The sequence below is a fragment of the Carcharhinus amblyrhynchos genome, chromosome 5 (assembly GCF_965287045.1).
Source record: "Carcharhinus amblyrhynchos chromosome 5, sCarAmb.v2.hapA, whole genome shotgun sequence".
Taxonomy (NCBI): Eukaryota; Metazoa; Chordata; class Chondrichthyes; order Carcharhiniformes; family Carcharhinidae; genus Carcharhinus; species Carcharhinus amblyrhynchos.
In genome coordinates, this window is record NC_137328.1 from 104,696,557 (window position 1) to 104,717,228 (window position 20,672).

Below are 20,672 nucleotides of genomic sequence, written 5' to 3' on the forward strand. Positions count from 1 at the left end.
GATGGGGAACTGCCTTCTTGAACCATTGCAGTCCCTATGGTATAGGGGCATCCATAGTGCAATTAGGGAGGGAGTTCCAGGATTTTGCCCATAAACAGTGGAGGAACGGTGCTTCATTTACAAATAGAAATGGTGTGTGATTTTGAGGGGAACCTCCAAGTAGTGGAGCTCTTGTGTGTCTGCTGTCTTTGTTCTTCTAGATTTTAGCAGTTGTGGATATGGACGGTGCTGTCTAAGGAGCTTTAGTGAATTCTTACACCTTGTAGATGATGCACATTGCTATCACTGTTAGTTGATGTCAGAGGAAGTGAATGTTTGTGGATGAGGTGCCAGTCAAACGGGCTGCTTTGTCCTGAATGGTATCAAGCTTCTGGAATGTTGCTACAGCTGCACTCATCCAGATAAGAGAGTATTCCATTACACTTCTGACTTGTACCTGATTGTGCGCAAACTTTGGGGAGTCAGGTGAGCTATTTGCTGCAGGACTCCTAGACTCTGAACTATTCTTGTAGCCAGTGTTAATTTGGCTAGTTCAGTTCAATTTCTGGTCAATAGCAAACCCGAGGATGGTAATGGTATTGAGGGTCAAGAGGCGATGGTTAGATTCTCTCTTGTTGGAGACAGTCATTTCCTGGTACTTGTGTGCCACAAATGTTACTTAAATTGTATTATGAATATATATCCCACTTTAAATATGATTAAAAATATGTAAAGCAGGGAATGTATTAAAAGGTCATAATACTGGATTGTACCTCATGCAGCTGGTAGCACTCACTACATCTGTTCAAAGGCAATCAGGGATGGTCAAGAAATGTTGGCCCTGGGAATTTGCTCCCAAGGGCAAATATTAAAAAAAAGTCTCTTGCTGTTTACACTGTTCTTCAGATAGCAAATGACCGACAAACTGAAAAGACAAATACCTCATCCGTTTCTTCTGTAATTAAATTTATGTTTTCCTCAGCAAATAAACTAACAATCTGGTTAACTTGTTATGGTAAAAAGCCTTATTTTAAAATGAAAATATCCACATGCAGATTGTCAAACTGCTCATGACACTCCCTCGTGACTGCCTCACTTTGGCACATTTAATTATCAAATTTATCCTAAGGGCTGATTTGAACTCCCAGCTTGAGTGACTATCATCTTTCCTTGTAGGAATGGGAAGAGAAGCATATAGCACTTCAGCATTAATTTTGGCCCAAAGCATGAACCAAAATACCAACAGTCAGTGAAAGGTAGTTAAGTAAATATTTCATTAAACAGTTACTGTGGATAAAATGTTTAATATGAAATATCAATCATGAAAACCAGAGGTCTACTTACTTATACTCATTTATTATACCTGGTTCAATAACTGCTGATATAAAGGACTGGGCTTCTCTCACTCTTTTCATCACTTCTTCAAGCTCTTTGGCAGCCGCCTGTGGTGTCATCTCAGGAGGCTTCACAATCGCATTGTTTGAATGATTGATCCTGAACACCAAAAATACATTTTTAAAAATTCTTTCAAACAAAGAATTCAAAGCCACTTCTGGAAAGACATATTTGTAAATTACTGGCCTAAAAGTCACCCTGTCAACTCAGAGTAAAGCTTTTGTAAATTTTATCATTCCTTTCTGATTTAGAATCATAGAATTCCTACAGTACAGGGGGAGGCCATTTGGCCCATCAAGCCTGCACTGACAACAATCCCAGCCAGGCCCTATTCCCATAGCCCCACTTATTTACCCTCCTAGTTCCTCTGACACTAAGGGGCAATTTTTTTGAAGGGCGGGAGGAAACCAGAGCACCCAGAGAGACCTTTGCAGACACAAAGAGAACGTGCATACTCCACACAGACAGTGACCCGAGGCCGGAATTGAACCTGGGTCCCTGGCACTGAGAGGCAGCAGTGCTAACCACCGTGCCACAAAGCATGTCTCACAATCATCTTCCTTTTACCAAAACTTATAGAGAACATGAAAAATCTTTCCCTTTGTTAACTGGATTCTTTGATAATGCACAACAAAGCAATTTATACAAACAAACAGAAAATGCACTTGGGGCACAACCCAAGTGCATTAAGTTTAAGTCAGTAGGCGACGGTCTGGCAGATGGAATACAATGTTGGTAAATGTGAGGTCATCTATTTTGGTAGGAATAACAGCAAAATGGACTATTATTTAAATGATAAAAAATTGCAGCATGCTGCTGTGCAGAGGGACATGGGTGTGTCCTTGTGCAGGAATCTCAAGGAGTTAGTTTGCAGGTGCAGCAGGTAATTAAGGCAAATGGAATTTTATCCTTTATTGCTAGAGGGATGGAGTTTAAAAACAACGATGTTATGTTGCAGCTGTATACGGTGCTGGTGAGGCCACACCTGGAGTACTGTGTACAGTTTTGGTCTCCTTACTTGAGGAAGGACATACTGACACTGGAGGGGGTGCTGAGGAGATTCACTAGGTTGATTCCGGAGTTGAGGAGGTTGGCTAATGAGGAGAGACTGAGGAGACTGGGGCTGTACTCATTGCAATTCAGAAGAATGAGGGGAGATCTTATAGAAACATACACGACTATGAAGGCAACAGATAAGATAGAAGCAGGGAAGTTGTTTTCACTGGTGGGTGAAGCCAGAACTAGGGGGCATAGCCTCAAAATAAGGAGAAGCAGATGTAGGACTGAGTTGAAGAGGATCTTCTTCACACAAAGGATTGTGAATCTGTGGAATTCCCTGCCCAGTGGAACAGTTAAGGGTGCCTCATTGAATGTTTTTAAGGCAAGGATAGATAAATTTTTGAACAGGAATTAAGGGTTTTGGTGAGCAGGCAGGCAAGTGCAGCTCAGTCCATGAAAAGATTAGCCAGGATCTTATTGAATGGTGAGCAGGCTTGAGGGGCCAGACGGCCTACTCCTGCTCCTAGTTCTTATTTCAATAATTATCCTTTTTGAGAATCTTCCAGTCAACTCAAAGCAAATTTTTCCAGCTCTGAGCCTTCAGGAAAATGTCTGCTCGACATGCTCTTGCCTCCTTGACTTACGTTGGAAACAGGTATACAGCAATGATGGCAACTTGCCTGTCAACAATAGGAAGCCAATTAAAATAATTATGGAGGCAATTAGCAGGCCTTTTGGAAGATTGTGGAATTTTGCCAACAGCACACAACTTTACCCAAAGGTAAGACCTAAAAGTCACATTTCAAAAAACAGCAAAATGCTCGAAGACCAGTGGTTAGCTGTGCAGTTATTGCATTTCTAGGTAGAAGACAAACAGATGATTAACTAACATAACCCACCAAATAGAAGCATAATCACTTTTGTTATGATGAACCTATCCAACACTTGGGAATAGGAGGAGATAAATTAAATTTCAGAGTCCATTTGCTTCCAAGATATTCTGTACTAGGCTTGGTGAAAAGCTGGCTCCACAGGGACACAGCTGAGGGAATTTATGCTACATATCCAGATCAACCTAAACAAGACTACTGCCAGAGGTACAAAATTTTCCCTGCAGTACCAGCTAAACATCCTTGCATTTGGCTCAAAGGTTGTGGGTTCAACTCCAATTATGTGAAGTTGTTCCTGGAGAATGCTGCGTTGTTGGAAATTATGTCTTTTCAGTCAAGATGTTAAATCAATACCTGTTAAATCTATCTGTCCAACTTAAAGCCATAAACTGTATATTCATAAATGCTTTCTCAGACACGGGAGTAAAATTCACTTTGGAATTTTTATTTGAAATCCAACATTCTATAGCACAACAAAAGATGAAAATAATACTGGAGGGAGGAGTATTATCTGTAATAAAAAATGAAGTGGTAAGTTCACAAACAGCTGTTAATGAGCGTTTGATGCTCTATTTCTGGGTTTATAGTACACACTTCAGATAAACAGCTGATTCTTATTTTAAATCAATAATCTAAACAACTAAAAACCTACTTTAAAGGCCTGTCCCCAAACATGGCTCCATTGAAGGCCAAGGCTCGTAGTACAGAAGACTGCTCAGCAAATTCGACGAAGGCAAATCGGGTTGGCTGTGTCTCATCTCCTGCCATACGTACAAACTTCACCTCACCCACCTGGCTGAAAAATTCCAGTAGCTGATCTGCTGTAGTAGTCTTCAAAGAAAAAAACAAAAGTAACATGATTACTGTCACCGTTAGAAAAGAATGCACCCACCCATTCAGCAATAATCCTGCAATCCCAGTCCAGGATTTGGAGCATTGCTCAACTGTTCTGTGTTTCAGAGGACTGGCACAAAAGTGCTGTAGACTTAAGAGTGTGGGTAAGCAGAGCTGGCTCCAGGGCTGAGGAAGATTACTCAAGCCTCAGCACTGGGAGCAGTGACATTCACAATTCATAGAAACAATCAGGAATCAAACAACAATTTCAGAATGAGTGGTCAATACCAAATCTTTGGCCAGAGAAATAAGGGGTGGTGGTGGCGGGGGCAGGGGAAGAGAGGTGTGGCAGTGAATACAGAAAAGGATTGAGACAAAATGCAGGGGGACATTAACAAACTTGCAGAATGGTTGCATACTTAGCAAATAAACATCAATATACATATTAATTTAATTTATTGTTGTCACATGTATTAGGATACAGTGAAAAGTATAGTTTCTTGCATGCTATATGGACAAAGCATACCGCTCATAGAGAAGGAGGGTGCTTGGTCATAACTAGACTGTAGAGAAAGATCAACTTAATGAGACATAGATTCACTCAAAACTCTGCTGGCACCACGGAAAAAGCTGTTTTTGAGTCGGTTGGTATGAGACCTCAAACTTTTGTATCTTTTTCCCAACGGAAGAAAGTGGTAAAAAAAAAGGCGAATGGAATGTTGGCCTTTATAGCGAAGGGGATAGAATATAAAAGCAGGGAGGTCTTGCTGCAACTGTACAGCGTACTGGTGAGGCCGCAGCTGGAGTACTGTGTGCAGTTTTGGTCGCCGCACTTGTGGAAGGATATATTGGCCTTGGAGGAGTGCAGAGAAGGTTCACTAGGCTGATACTGGAGATGAGGGGGTTGGACTATGAAGAGAAACTAAATAGTCTCGTACTCATTAAATGGTCTGTACTCACTGGAGTTTAGAAGGCTGAGGGGGAATCTTACAGAGACATAAAAGATAATGAAGGGGATAGATAGGATAGAGGTAGAGAGATTCTTCCCACTTAGAAAGGATAGCAGGACTAGAGGGCACAGCCTCAAAATAAGGAGGGGGGGGCAGTTTAGATCAGAGTTGAGGAGGAACTTCTTCACTCAAAGGGTGGTGAATCTCTGGAATTCTCTGCCCATTGAAGTGGTGGCAGCTACCTCGCTGAATATATTTAAGTTTCAAGTAGATAGGTTTTTGATAGACAAGGGAATTAAGGGTTATGGAGAGAAAGAGGGAAAGTGGAACTTCAGATCAGCCATGATCTTATCGAATGGCGGGGCAGGTTCGAAGGGCTAGATGGCCTACTCCTGCTCCTGTTTCTTATGTTCTTATGGTAGAGATATGTCCGGGGTGCGGAGGGTCCTTGATTATGCCGGCTGCTTTTCCAAGGCAGCGGCGAGTATAGACAGTGTCAATGGGTTGGAGGCTGGTTTGCAAAATGGACTGGGTTTTGTTCAGGACCCTTTGTTGTTTATTGTGGTTTTGGACAGAGCAGGAGCCATACGAAGCTGTGATACAACCAGAAAGAATGCTTTCTATGGTGCACTTGTAGAAGTTGAGAGTTGTAGCAGACACGCCAAATTTCCTTAGAGGGGTTGGTGGCCTTTCTTAATTATAGCATCTGCGTGGAGGGACCAGAACAGTTTGTTGGCGATCTGCATACCTAAAAGTTTGAAGCTCTTGACCATTTCTACTTCATCTCCATTGATGTAAACAGGGGCATACCCTCCCACTACGTTTCCTGAAGTCAATGACTACCTCCTTCGTTTTGCTGACATTGAGGGAGAGATCGTTGTTGCAACACCAGTTCACAGATTCTCAATCTCTTTCCTCTACCATGTCTTCTCATTGTTTGAAATCAGACCCACAACGTGGTGTCATCAGCAAGCTTGAAAATTGAGGAATCTGGCCAGTCAAAGGTGTATAAGGAATATGGTGAGGGATGGAGAACACATCCTTGTGGAGCACGAATATAGAGGATGATCATTGGCACCAGTATTGGGGTAGGTGGGACCTGTTCGGGAGGGATGGGGTTGGTCTGAACCGTGCTGGGACCAGAGTGTTGGCGAATCGAGTAAAGAGGACTGTAGACAGGGCTTTAAACTAATTAGGGGGGGGGAGGGTGTGAGGGTAGGTGACCTTACGAGGTCTAAAGTTAAGGAGAGTGTACATGTAAGGGAAGAGGCCGAGGATATCCCAATAATAGAGGGAGTAGGGGGCGTGAGTATAGTTGGTGGCGTGAAGGCTGGGATGAAAGCGCTTTATCTGAATGCACGAAGCATTCGGAATAAAGTGGATGAGCTGATGGCGCAGATCGACACAAATGGATACGATCTGGTGGCCATTACAGAGACGTGGCTGCAGGGTGACAGGGACTGGGAGCTGAATGTACAGGGCTATCAAGTGTTTAGGAAGGATAGACAGGAGGGAAAAGGGGGGGGCGTAGCTATGCTGATTAAGGATAGCATCACGGTGGTAGCAAGGGATGATATTGGAGCCAAGGAGCAGAGGGTGGAATCGTTGTGGGTGGAGATTAGGAACAGCAAAGGGAGGAAGACGCTGGTGGGTGTCGTCTATAGGCCCCCGAATAATGATCTGGAGATGGGAAGGGCTGTTAACGCGCAAATAAGTGCGGCGTGCAAGAATGAGACGGCCGTAGTTATGGGGGATTTCAATCTGCATATTGATTGGTCGACCCATGTTGGACGTGGGGGGCTCGAGGAAGAGTTCTTGGAATGCTGCCGGGATAGTTTCCTCGAACAGTGTGTGTTGGAGCCGACGAGGGAGCGAGCTATCTTGGATCTGGTGCTATGTAATGAGGCGGGTAGAATTAGGGACCTTGTGGTGAAGGATCCTCTTGGGGAGAGTGATCATTGTATGGTGGAGTTTCTGGTGCAGATGGAGGAGGAGAAAGTGGGTTCCCGGACACGCGTCCTTTGTTTGAATAGAGGGAAATACGGTAGGATGAGAGAAGAATTGGCGAATGTGGACTGGGAGAGCGCGTTGGAGGGAGGGTCTGTTAAGGAGCAGTGGAGGATCTTTAAGGAGATCTTTCTTGGTGCTCAACGGAAATTTATTCCGATGGTCAAAAAGGATAGTAGGAGGAGAGGTAATAAGCCGTGGATAACAAAGGAGGTGAAGGAAAGTGTTAAACTAAAAGCGGAGGAATTTAGAGTAGCTAAGAGTAGTGGGCGAGAAGAGGATTGGGAGAGGTTTAAATGTCAACAAAGATTGACAAAGAAGTTGATAAGGAAGGGTAGGAGAAACTATGAAGCTGGGCTAGCGCTTAATATAAAAAAGGATAGCAAGAGTTTTTATAAATATATAAAAAGGAAGAGGCTGGCTAGGGTGAATGTTGGTCCTTTAGAGGATGAGAAAGGGGACCTACTGGTAGGGGATGGGGATATGGCTAAGGTATTGAATAATTTTTTTGTTTCTGTCTTCACGGAGGAGGACGTGAATAATTTGCCGGGTGTTAGCGATAGAAAGGTGGTAGGACTGGAGGGTCTTAATGACATTACTGTTACTAGAAAGGCGGTGCTCGACAGACTGGAGGGGCTGATTGTGGACAAGTCCCCAGGACCGGATGGAATGCATCCGAGGGTTCTGAAAGAAATGGCGGAGGTGATAGTGGATGCCTTGGTGGTTATTTTCCAAACGTCGCTGGATTCCGGGGAAGTGCCGGATGATTGGAAAACGGCTAATGTTACGCCGTTGTTTAAGAAGGGTGCCAGGCAAAAGGCGGGGAATTATAGGCCGGTTAGTTTAATGTCTGTGGTAGGTAAAATGTTAGAATCTGTCATCAAGGAGGAAATTGCGAGGCATCTTGAAGGGAATTGCTTGATAGAGCAGACGCAGCACGGTTTCATTAAAGGGAAGTCGTGTCTGACAAATTTACTGGAGTTCTATGAGGATGTGTCTAGGGCGGTGGATAGAGGAGAGCCGGTGGATGTGGTCTTTCTAGATTTTCAGAAAGCGTTTGACAAAGTGCCTCACAAGAGGTTATTGCAGAAGGTCGAGGGACATGGAGTTGGGGGTAAGGTGTTAGCGTGGATAGAAGATTGGTTGTCAAATAGGAGGCAGAGAGTGGGGGTCAACGGGTGCTATTCGGATTGGCGGATGGTGACTAGTGGAGTGCCCCAGGGGTCGGTGCTGGGGCCTCAGCTTTTTACCATTTATATAGATGATCTGGAGGAGGGAACCGAGTGTAGAGTGTCGAAATTTGCTGATGACACCAAGATTGGGGGAACGGCAAATTGTGCGGAGGGTGTGGAGAGTCTGCAGAAGGATCTAGATAGGCTGGGCGAATGGGCCAGGAAATGGCAAATGGAATTTAATGTTGGCAAGTGTGAGGTGGTCCACTTTGGTAGGAAGAATGGTAGGAAGGACTATTACTTACGAGGCGAAAAACTGCAGCAGGCGACGGTGCAGAGGGACCTCGGGGTCCTTGTGCATGAGTCGCAAAAACCCAGCTTGCAGGTGCAGCAGGTGGTCAGGAAGGCAAATGGGATGCTGGCCTTCATAGCGAAGGGGATTGAATATAAAAGTAGGGAGGTCTTGCTGCAGCTGTATAGGGCATTGGTGAGGCCGCAACTGGAGTACTGTGCATTTTTGGGCGCCGCACCTGCGCAAAGATATTTTGGCCTTGGAGGGAGTGCAGAGGAGGTTTACTAGGCTGATACCGGAGTTGAGGGGGTTGAGCTATGAGGAGAGGCTGAATAAACTAGGCTTGTACTCGTTAGAGTTTAGAAGAATGAGAGGAGATCTCATTGAGACGTATAAGATGATGAATGGGATGGATAGGATAGAGGTGGAAAGACTCTTCCCACTCAAAAAAGACAATAGGACTAGGGGGCACAGCCTCAAGATAAAAGGGGGGCGGTTTAGAACAGAGTTGAGGAGGAACTTCTTCACTCAAAGGGTGGTGAATCTCTGGAATTCTCTGCCCGTTGAAGTGGTGGAGGCTGCCTCGCTAAATATTTTTAAGACACGGGTTGATGGGTTTTTGATAGGAGAGGGGATTAAGGGTTATGGGGAGAGGGCGGGAAAGTGGAACTGAGCAGCGACAGATCAGCCATGATCTTATTGAATGGCGGGGCAGGCTCGAAGGGCTGGATGGCCTACTCCTGCTCCTATTTCTTATGTTCTTATGTTCTTATCATGCAGGTGGTATTGTTGTCCATCCTTACTGACTGCGGTCTGTGGGTTAGGAAGTCTAGGATCCAGTTGCAGAGGGAGGAGCTGAGCCGCAGGCCACGAAGTATGGAGATGAGTCTAGGAATAATGGTGTTAAAGGCTGAGTTGTAGTGTATGAATAGAAGTCTAATATAGGTGCCTTTGTTATCTAGTTGTTCCAGGGTGATGGTGTCTGCTGCTGTGTGCCTGCTGAGGCAATAGGTGAACTGTAATGGATCCAGGCAGTCTGAGCAGCAGAAATTGATTTGCGCCATGACTAATCTTTCAAAGTACTTCATAATGGTAGATATCAGAGCCACAGGATGATAGTAATTAAGGCATGCTGTCTGGACTTTCTTTGCTAGCGGGATGATGGTTGTCTTCTTGAAGCAGGTGGGGACTTCCGATTGCTATAACGAGAGCTTGAAGACATCTGCAGATACCTCCGCCAGCTTATCTGCGCAGGACTCGAGTGCTCGTCTGGGTACCCATCTGGGTCAGCTGCTTTCTATGGGTTGACTTTTGAGCAGGCTGCTCCGACGTTGGCAATGGCAATCTCTGATACAGTTCGTCCGAGGTTTCCAGACGTAGGATGTGCTCTCGCTAACCTCTTGCATAAAACAGGCATTGAATGCATTGAGCTCATCAGGGAGGGGTGCATTAGAGTTGACGATTTTACCTGCCTTCATCTTGTAAGACCTTATGTCTTGAGACCCTGCCTTAGTCGGCGGGAGTGCATGTGGCTAGCCTAGGATTCTAGCTTGGTCCGGTACTGTCGTTTGGCATCTTTGATGGATCTCTGTAGATTGTATCTGGCCTTCTTGTATAGGATAGGGTTGCCTGACTTGAACACCTCAGACCTGGCCTTCAACAGGCAGTGGACATCCCTGTTCATCCACGGATTCCGGTTGGGAAACATATGATACCAGGATTAGAGCACTCTGGAGTAAAAATGGACAAACTATTTCTTTTGACAAAGGAGTCAAAGGGTAGGCAAGGAAGCGGAGTGGAGGCCACAAATCGATCAGCCATGATCTTATCAAATGATGAGCAGGCCCAAGCAACCAAACAGTTGACTAGTTTTCCTAATTAATCTGTTCACATGTATATTCATATGACTGAAAGCAGATTCATAGGGGTATCAAAAAGAGAAAGGAATGGGATTGATTTCTAGAAGACTCAAATTAAAAAATAAATCAAAGTTGTACAGAACTGCAGTTAGATCACAATTGGGTACATTGTGAACTGTTCTGTTCACTGCATTATATTAAAAAATTGAGGCACTGGAGAAGAGGTAGAAAATGCTTCACTAGAATATCAGAACTGAGCGGTTATACATATCAGGAAGCACTGAACAGGCTGAGGCCATTTTTTCCAGGTTGAGGGGATGATTTCGTAGATGATTGCATGATGAAAGGTTTTGATAGTACAAGCTGACTGAAAATATTTTCACTTGTGGGGGGAGACAAAACTAGGGATCATAAATATAAGATAGTTACTACTAAATTCAAGAAAGAATTTGGAAGAAACGTCTTTATCAACTGTTGTGAGGATGTGGACTTCTCTATCACAGTAGTGGTTCAGGCAACTAGTCTAGATACATATATGGGGAAGCTAAATAAAAATGCACTTGAGAAAGGAACAGAGTATATATTGAAGCTTTCCAAAAACATTTCTGTAACTATGCCTTTAAACTGCTTTCCCCAAATCCAGGTAAATATCCTCAATTACACAGCATAAAGGATAATGGCCTGAATTTCATGGTAAAGCAAAGGCACTTATTGCTGACCAACTAAGATCTAGCAATCTCTGTGACATGGACTCTTCCTTTCTTGAGGCTAATTTAGATTGGGTACCAAATCATGTGATTTTCAAACATATAGCAACAAGCAATTGGTATACATAATTTCAATATAGATGTGGAAACCATTGTACAAGTTCATTAAAATTCTCAGTAGCAAAAATAATTTTTAAGAGGAAGGGGAGAATTTAAAAGCTTGACAGTTTTATCAATATAAATCAATTAAACAAGTTACCTGTGAGTTCAAGTTTCCAACATAAATGGTTCTTCTGATTTCTTCAATCTTGGAAGGGTCCACATTTCCCATTGTTGGAGGTTGAGAGTTTATTCCTAATGCTGTGAGGGTAGGATCAAGTCCCGCTTGCAGTGCTCCCAGTGTAGTAAAAGGGACAGAACCAACAACAGCTCCCATTGTACTTGCAACTGCATCAACTGTAGTAATCTGTCAAAAAATGTAATTTCGGAATTAGTCAGCAAAATTTTTTCATTGAACTAAACAATTTTAGATCAACTGTCTGTTTCAAAACATGCTGCATCCTACCATTCTGAACATACACTCATTGAATGAACTTACAAGTGAAAATCAACACCGAGCTGAGCAAGGAAACTATTAGCAGAGGTGACCACAAGCTTACTCCAAGATGTGGGTTGAATGAAAGCCTCAAAGCCTCCGGAGTTGAGGGGGTTGAACTATGAGGAGAGGCTGAATAATCTAGGCTTGTACTCATTAGAGTTTAGAAGAATGAGGGGAGATCTCATTGAGACGTATAAGATGTTGAATGGGATGGATAGGATAGAGGTGGAGAGGCTCTTCCCGCTCAGGAAGGACAGTAGGACTAGAGGGCACAGCCTCAAGATAAAGGGGGGGCAGTTTAGAACGGAGTTGAGGAGGAACTTCTTCACTCAAAGGGTGGTGAATCTCTGGAATTCTCTGCCCGTTGAAGTGGTGGAGGCTGCCTCGCTCAATATTTTTAAGACGCGGGTTGATAGGTTTTTGATAGGCAAGGGGATTAAGGGTTATGGGGAGAGGGCAGGAATGTGGAACTGAGCCACGACAGATCAGCCATGATCTTACTGAATGGCGGGGCAGGCTCGAGGGGCTAGATGGCCTACTCCTGCTCCTATTTCTTATGTTCTTAAAGCAGGAGAGGGAAATCGAGGGGTTTAAGCAGTGAGTTCTGGAGCATGGACAATGATGGGGTGAAGAGGAATGGGGAAAGGTCCTGTATTCACATTCTCCAATACAAATTCTAATTTGTTGAGGACAAGGTGCACCTTTCATTCCACCATGTTGCATTTCTTGTTCCAACTCAGCCAATGGCTGCCAATTTCTTTGCTTCCAATGGTCACTAACTAATTCCCCTCACATGCTGCTGCCCTTAAAATTCAGTTTAATACTGAATTTTATAAAGAAAACTACCGGACCATCCAGTTGCTGCTCTAATTTCATATACCATACTTATCAATTATATTTATGCAGTGTAAATATGAAAGGAATGTTTTACAGGCACTTTAGATGTTACAATGTCACATACGGAAGTAAGGGGGTTTGAAGTTGGGACTGGGAGCAATCCTGCACCAGATATCAATCCTGTAGAAGTGGCAGGAGCCAAAAGGGACACAGCTTTGGCTTCATCTGGGATTTTACCTGTGAAAGAAACAAAACAATTACTTAGGATAGTGGAATCAAGTAAAAAAAAGTTTATTTTCCCATCTCAAAAGCACAGATTGACTAATCTGAGAGCTCACTTCTAGATCCTTCCAAAAACATACAAACAAAGATGTCTTTTTAACCTACTCTGTAATAAAATTAAAATAAAATGCAAAACTGTCAAAACTGTAAGCAACCATATATTACAGGAAAAGTTGTTTTAATAATTAAAAATGTAGACAATAATTTAACACTTTGAGCTATGGTCACCTGTACTTGAAACTTATTGGTCATGTACCATACGATATCAAGCATGGACGCTTTCCCCAGGCGATCACTCTCAGTGTTCGAAAGTTGTGTTACACACGACAACCGTTCATGTTGGCTGCATCACTACTAGCACACAGAACATCAGATACAGAAAAGAAGAACATTTTTTAAAATTCTTTTGTTTTAGTCCCCAATAAAATGACATAGCCAAAATCGAAGAACTGATTTTTTTAAAAAAAATTAAAAACCAGTTAAACAGTCGCAGCAAGACACCATAATTGTTTATTTATGAGATTATATTGTTTCATGTAATTCAATTTGTCCTGGATACCAAGTTAAATTACAGCTCTAAAATTTCACATCGGTTTACTTTGCCTATGGAACAATGGCATATATGTGCATCAGCACAAATGATTTTACAGTTAACTGATCACCAGTTACTGTGCTAAAAAGCCAGGATGGGGTTGGGTGGGGAAAGCTGACAGCTCAAATCTTATGCAGCCCTTCTGTAGCTGAAGTGCTTCTTTGATGAGTTACTTAACTGTCCTTCTTTTCTTCTTGACCCAGGTAACTCAGAGTTGATCTCCTGTAGCATTGATTGGAGTACAGTTTTCATTTTTACTTGCTAAGATAGAGCGGAGTCCCTTTAAGATTACTGCTAAATTATTCTATGTGGAAAAGAGGTATAAACAGGCAAATACTGAATTAAGCTTCTGCAGATCAGTAGTATTTTATAATTCTTCGACTCTTGCCTGTAGATAGAAGCCAGGTTATCAAGGTCAGAAAGATTACCAGGAAATAACTGGCTTTGACTTAATATTTCTGACAATTTTGAGGTGTGATGCAAAGAGTTAAAAACAAAAGCTTCACAACCCTTTGATAAAACAACTAATTAATTTTACCCAGAAATGCTGCAACAAACAAAAGCTTTTGAGCAACCAAATGGTCCTTGCATGCTCCAAAGGGAGGAGAGTGAAGATAGGGATATGGGTAGGATGGTGTGAGAAAACTGCTGCTACTGCCACAAGCACATCCTTTTAGTCTTACAAGCTTCTGCAGCAAAGCAGAAGCCCATTCCTGTACCCCACACTGCTATATGCTGCTCAGGTCATTAAGACTTAACTGTTGCTATTAACATTGAAAAAGAGAGATGCAAGTAATAGGTAAAGCAGAAGAAGTAAAATGAGAAAGACAGAGGGAACAAGTAGGATAGAGTGATCAAATGAGAGAAAGCTGCAGGCAGGTAAAGACAAAATGGTAGGATGGATAAGTGTTGGAAAGTAAGGGATAATGTGCAAAAGTAGAGCATTATAGAAAAGGGAAGAGGAGAAATGGGGTTCAACGAACGAAGTGTGAGAAGACGGTGCTAATTAGATGTGTGCCAAGTCATAATGCAACAATATTTGGTGCGTCACTACATGTAGTTAAATGATAAACGTGTTAATAAACAGGTTCATGGCTTTTCTATGTCTGCTGGTCTGTTTCTTATATACAGAATTTGTTTTAATGAGAATATCAGAGAGGTTATTGGATTTAAAAAAAATTAAACTTGTATATCCTTTTTTAGTATAGAATTATTCTGATATTCCGTTATCTACAAAACATTGGCTATTCCTGCTATAACTTATTCTGATACATTATTGAACCCAACAAACCCAGTAATAAGACTGGCTTTTCAAAATGCTAATATTGTGGCTACTATATTTACAGAGAGTGCAGGGGAGGCCAAGGAACCTGGCAGGGGAAGAAATGTGTATCCTTTTGAACGTTATTGCTGGACTGCATTATAGTTTTTTTGGCTCAGTTTTCTATCCAACAGCCAGCCAAATGGATCACATGGTCAGTGGCCAGGAGGAAAGCCAGCCGCAGGTGGTTGCAGTTAAATACTCCTGGGAACAGTCCACAGCACAATGGTGACGAAGATCAGTTGACAGCAAGGAGAAGCCGTGATCGAACAAAAAGCCGAAAAAAGCACGAATGCTCCCTGCCCTGAAAAGGCAATTATCTTGTGACTTCAGTACTGCCCTCCTCCCTTTTTTGACCTGTTCCTTGACCACTGGGAAACCCATGCAGCACCTGTCAATTTTAAATTGGGCTTCCAACTGCATCCTTGGAGTCCAACTTCAATATTATCATATCAGACCATATAATCTCACTGAATGGTGCAGCAGATTTGATGGGCCAAATGTCCTATTTCTGCTCCTATGTCTTATGGTCTATGGTTATTGAAGTGTTCCATCTCATCATAGTAGACATTCAGATGTCAAGGATCCCACCAGCTTAAAAATGCAGTGGGCACACACAGAGGGTTAGGTCATGCCAGTTTAATCCCCTACCCAATCTGCTCCACCTTATACTAGAAATTAACATCAAGACCTGTGGTTCTGTTGCTCACAGTATCACAACATCATGTTTTTGTTCCTCAGTGCTGAAGATCAAAGACGTCAACAACAAGCTTGTCATGACTCAACAGTAGTGATAGTAAGATCTTCAGAATATGTTTTAAGATTTACTTAGATACCAGTTACCTATAACAACCCTTATGCTTTCGGAGGCCTGGGAAGAATTTTCCACAGATTTGTCCAAGTTTATTGTTTCTTGCCCAGAGAATTGTCTAAGGGTGGTTGCAGCCCATTGGTAGTACATGAAGGCTTTACCATATCTGAATGCATCAGACTAGACAAGACCAGCTAGCCCCTGCCATATATTTCTGCATAAAAAACGCAGCAAATTATTGATGTCACCTTCAGCTTCCAGACATACTGTGAGCAGCAACAACATGTATGAATTTCAGTGAACAAGAGTTAACTATCAAATATACTTAGGCTCCAGTTTCTGTATTAAATGACTATCTCTGAAAATGTATCTTGTGGTTATTGCTGAAATTATTAGCTCAGAAGTTTAAAACAATTTTTTAAATATTAGTTTAACCTAACTTCACTACTTACTAAAAACAATCAGTAAAAGCAACAACTGAGTGAACAAATGCACCAAGTAATTTGGTAGTCATGAAGAATTGGAAGGTCCCAGGTTTAATCTCCAGTTTGTGCTCACCATAGAAAGGCCAGAACAAGGGGATGGAAAGACTATAAGCCTTAAATAGTGAAGAAAATTAGTTAGGGTTCACATTTTCAATTGGAATCATACATATGGATAGTGAGCGAGGATAAAATTCAGCCCTGTTGGTTAATTTTGTCCCATAGTTCAAAAGACAACTGGCAATACTAATAAAAGGTTATCAATCTGAAACATTAACTCTGTTGCTTTCTTCACAGATGTTGCCTCTCCTGCTAAATATTTCGAGTAATTTCTGCTTTTATTAACCAAGTGATGCTTGTTGTCAGAGCATACACCTAAAAATGAGCTTTTGAGTAAAGAGCTAAAAAGCTATTGGCACCCAAGCAAATTGTACAGCAACACCAGTCATTGCCTGCAGATTGGAAAAAAATGCCAAAACTTAGGTTAAAAAATAGAAATGCAGTTTCAGGCAAACAGAACAAGTGTGTCCAAACACGTGCTATATTTGAGGACAATATAAAGTATTACTTTATAAAAGGATATATCACTGGCTTTTACGCCCAAAAACTTTGACGTGTTTTGACATTCAATTAATACCTGAAATCACTGAAGACCAAATTAAAAATGGTCACTTTCATGTGATCAAATGCGTGCTCTGTTAGGACCGCACAATGAACTTATTTTAATAATGGTGGGGGGTGGCAGAAATTATTACTTCCAGAGACTTTTAAAAGCACACAAGTACTAGTGTCACTACATAGAATACAGGGGAAAAATCAGGTTGCATTAATTACTGTACATAATTTGATTAAAATATTGCACATTAAAACACCACTGTTTTTTAATCATTTAGTAAAAATGTCTGATGCCAGTCTGTAAAGTCATGTGTGGTATAAAACAGTTTTTTTCACTATAGCCGCCACTCTATCTACATAATGTAATAACACTGCTTCCAAAAATGCTTCTCATTAACATACAGCTATCATTTACTAAACTACTGTAGCAACCACAGAAAACGTGATGGAACCAGTCAAAGAATCACTTTGTATATCAATTGAAATTTCAGTGTCATCCAAAAATGCTCTCAAATAATTGTTGAAAACAAACTCTAATGGCTTTAAGCATAAGATTTTGCATCATATCATAATATCAAGTAACAACAGAATAAATTTATCTTAGCATCTTAAAACAAAATGATATAATTATAAACTACTGTATCTAAAAAGAACTCCACTCCCCAATACATACACACGCGCGCACACACATGCACACACACACACACACACATCAGGAACTGATTTATTAAACAGTATCTTAGAGAACATTTATAAACAACACAGTACAAAAACAGAAAGGTTAAAATGCTTAAAGAGAAGATGTATACAAGGGACAAATAAAAAAATAAAGACAGGGTATCCATCTTGGAAGATGTCGACGGGCAGTCTCCAGTCATTATTCCCCCCGTGAAGGTTTTGCTTGGTGTCAGCATTAGTGGCATGGCAAACAATGCCTACAGTAGGCAAGTGCACAGGTCTGCCTTCGCCAGTCTAGTCATCTACTAATGCACACACATCACAGAGAAAACATACAAAACCAAATTAATATTGGTACTGGGATTCCATCGACCATTAAATATGGTTAATAAAGAAAAATCTTAAATTAATTAGGACATATTTCAAATTACTTGAAAACATGATATACCTGCAGGAAAAGAACCAGCCACTGTTTTGGCTTATATATGAGATAATGCAGCCACTTGTACTTAACAATCCCATTAATACTAAACCAGCTTTTGGAATTGGAATGGAGCAGGTGCCAACATAAATTAAAGGAATTAAAAAATGGCTCACATGACTTAATACTGCACAGATTCAGGTTTTTTTAAATGTCTGTACACTGAGCAAAATCTTAGTTTGCTCCTACAAGATTGCAAATTCCATTATCATTATTGAAATGGCACATAAAGTCACAAAATATAAATTTTAATTTGTAACAGCCAAAACACAAATTTCAAAGAAATATAGCAAGAATCAGACCTTTATTAAGCTTTGTTTAATGTTCAAATAATCATTTTAAAGTCAAACTTTATCTGCCATGACATTTTTCTCAGTTCATACAATAATTTTGGTAGAACAGCACTACATTATTAGTTACCCAACATTATTATGTATAGTATAAAGTACCTCCAGAGAATATACTTTCAAAATCTCAAAATGTTTATCAGACTGGTGAATCTCATCTTAAAAAGATGTGTGAACGAGGTCAAATATTATAAGTTCAGGTGTGGACTTTCTACTGGAAAATTTTGTGACAGATCCAATTACATTTAGGTTTTACACAATGAGATCAGTATGGGACAAACAGTTGAAAGAAGTTATTGAATTTCGGAAGGACACTAAAACTGCCGACAGTAAACTTAAATCCTGTCTCTGCTGGCTTATGCATTTCTTCAGTCAGGAAGACCTATTCGCTTTAAAACTTAAAATGTTAGTATGGAAGTATGTTAATTTTTTAACTCATAATACTCTGAGGGATAAAATAAAATTTATATCTTTATAATAACTTGGTTGGTATTTTCTTTAGTATGGGTCTCATGTATGTCAAAAATCACAGCCACAATGGTGTGTTAACCCTGGCAGCAGGGAACACAGTATCAGCTTCATAGTACTTTCAAGAATACAATAACCACTGACTAGCTTTAAAAATATTTACTCAGAATAAATCAAATGAAAAAATTAAATCTAAAGGTTTGTTTCAAAATCCATCTTTTAGTTTGCTGGGCCAAAATTAAGATATTGGTCCAGAATATGCAGTAATAACAATGCTGTAACATATTGTGTATGATAGAAACAGATAGTTACAGCATTGTGTAAAGCTGACAGCAACTCAGAGTCTGCATTGTTCAATCCAAAGGTTGCTGTCAATAATACCCTGTTCATCCACAATTTGCGTTGTTGCAGTCTTCACAGATGCAATCAATACAAACGGTAATTTGACAACAACCTTTTGCACACAATTCTTGCTGTTAAAAAAAACATTGGAAACATTCAGCTTTGTTGAATGAGACATATTTGAGCTTTTCTACCAGTAATGTAATATTTTATTTTCTACCCTAATTTTATCGTTGTGTCACATTTATTTTACTTTCTGTAAAATTATTTTTTTAAAATAAGCTATTCAGGCTTTTTACTTCTTGGTTTCCTGTTACAATTTTTCTAGCTGATTAGATTGCTTGACGATTTCACTGTGGCTGAATGTCAAAAAAATTACACCTGATTAAAAGGCACACTGGAATAAAGAAAATCAACCCTATGAGGCCCTGTGGGCAGCTTTTATTTAAGGAGCACTGACTGGAGAAAACATTAACCAGAAACCAGTCAACGTAGACCCCACTGCTCATCCACCTTGCTTCAATCTTGCACAGAGATAGTGGGCCCTTCTAAACCATTTCTGGACTGGCTAAGTCCTCTGAGAAGTCACCCAACATCAGTAAGGTTGGCAAGACCATCCAGACTGCAACTGTGGTGCAAGCCTAACAATGGCTCACTTTGTTGAGGAATACCCATTGGCTAACCTTGAAGGTGGGTTTAAAGAACTCTAACTAGCCACTAATAAGTTATTGCTTGGTTCTATGACAAGGCACACACTAAATAAATAAAGTTAGGTCAGCAGCAAGCACCGCCCTTGCAGTACTGCTGAAAGAAGCAGATCAATGTTTTTTGTGTATACTTCACGCTGTTACTTTCTTGCTTGCTTAAAAAAACGATCATCAAAACTGAGCATATTCCAATTAATAAAAATCTGTATTAATATTTGTGAAAGCACAGGATATCCATAACTAGTGTTTTTTAAAAACTAATACTTTAGTATTAAATGGCTTGCATAATGTTATTGACTTAATATATTGCATCAAAGCATTAAAAAGCATGCATACATAGATTATATATTGTCATGCCTCACATCACCTACTTTAGTTTAATCATTCAGCTTCTGGTCGCAATATGATTGGTTGCAGATAAACCTAGCAATAACTCCTATGCCACACTGCACAAACTTTGTGCTATTTGACACAGCCCAATAGCCGAGGCACACACTATTGCAAAATGCTTTTAGCAAGACTAAAATTGATAGGCTAGTTAGATTTCAAGGACAAAATAAAAACCACAGTCAACTGATGTGCACAAATGATTGATGGACCACAATGCAAGATTAGTAATTAATGCTTTATATGTGTGGCTGAAATTCAACTGCCTGCTCTTAACTTATCTGTTAACCCATTTAAAACGACTAGATGAACATTTTCATTAAAGTAATGGAGCATATCAATTACTAATTTTGCAGAGTAATTTTTAACATCCATTTGATTCCAATTCCATTGCTTCTCAAGGAACAATTTTGCCTGTCATGAATTTTGAGCTGTGCTTTTAATGCAATATTCAAATGTCCACAAAATAGGCCCAATGCTTAACACAATGATAAACATTCCAGACAATGGAATAACTGGTGTTAAATGAAGACCACTGTCCACCATCAAGAATCCTTAGAAAACTCTTTCCCTCTGCTAAAAAGTGGATGTACATTAAAATAACAGCCCGAGAGCTGATAGATTTGCAACAAAGCCTTAA

General features: G+C 40.8%; 1 protein-coding gene across 6 annotated transcripts in view; it reads right to left on the reverse strand.

The window, feature by feature from the left end:
* Positions 1-20,672, reverse strand: part of srek1 (splicing regulatory glutamine/lysine-rich protein 1) — a 71,768-nt gene that overhangs the window by 36,249 nt on the left and 14,847 nt on the right. The window contains exons 1-5 of one of the 6 annotated variants that reach the window (XM_080189378.1): positions 13,058-20,663; positions 12,644-12,756; positions 11,344-11,550; positions 3,916-4,094; positions 1,343-1,473 (exon numbers count right to left, since the gene is read on the reverse strand). In XM_080189378.1, coding sequence (XP_080045504.1) covers positions 1,343-1,473; positions 3,916-4,094; positions 11,344-11,520 — 487 coding nt within the window. In that variant the 5' untranslated portion in view covers positions 11,521-11,550; positions 12,644-12,756; positions 13,058-20,663. Of the gene's footprint in view, positions 1-1,342; positions 1,474-3,915; positions 4,095-11,343; positions 11,551-12,643; positions 20,664-20,672 lie in introns of those variants that run through there. The other 5 variants (XM_080189375.1, XM_080189372.1, XM_080189376.1 and 2 more) reach the window with 5 other exon arrangements.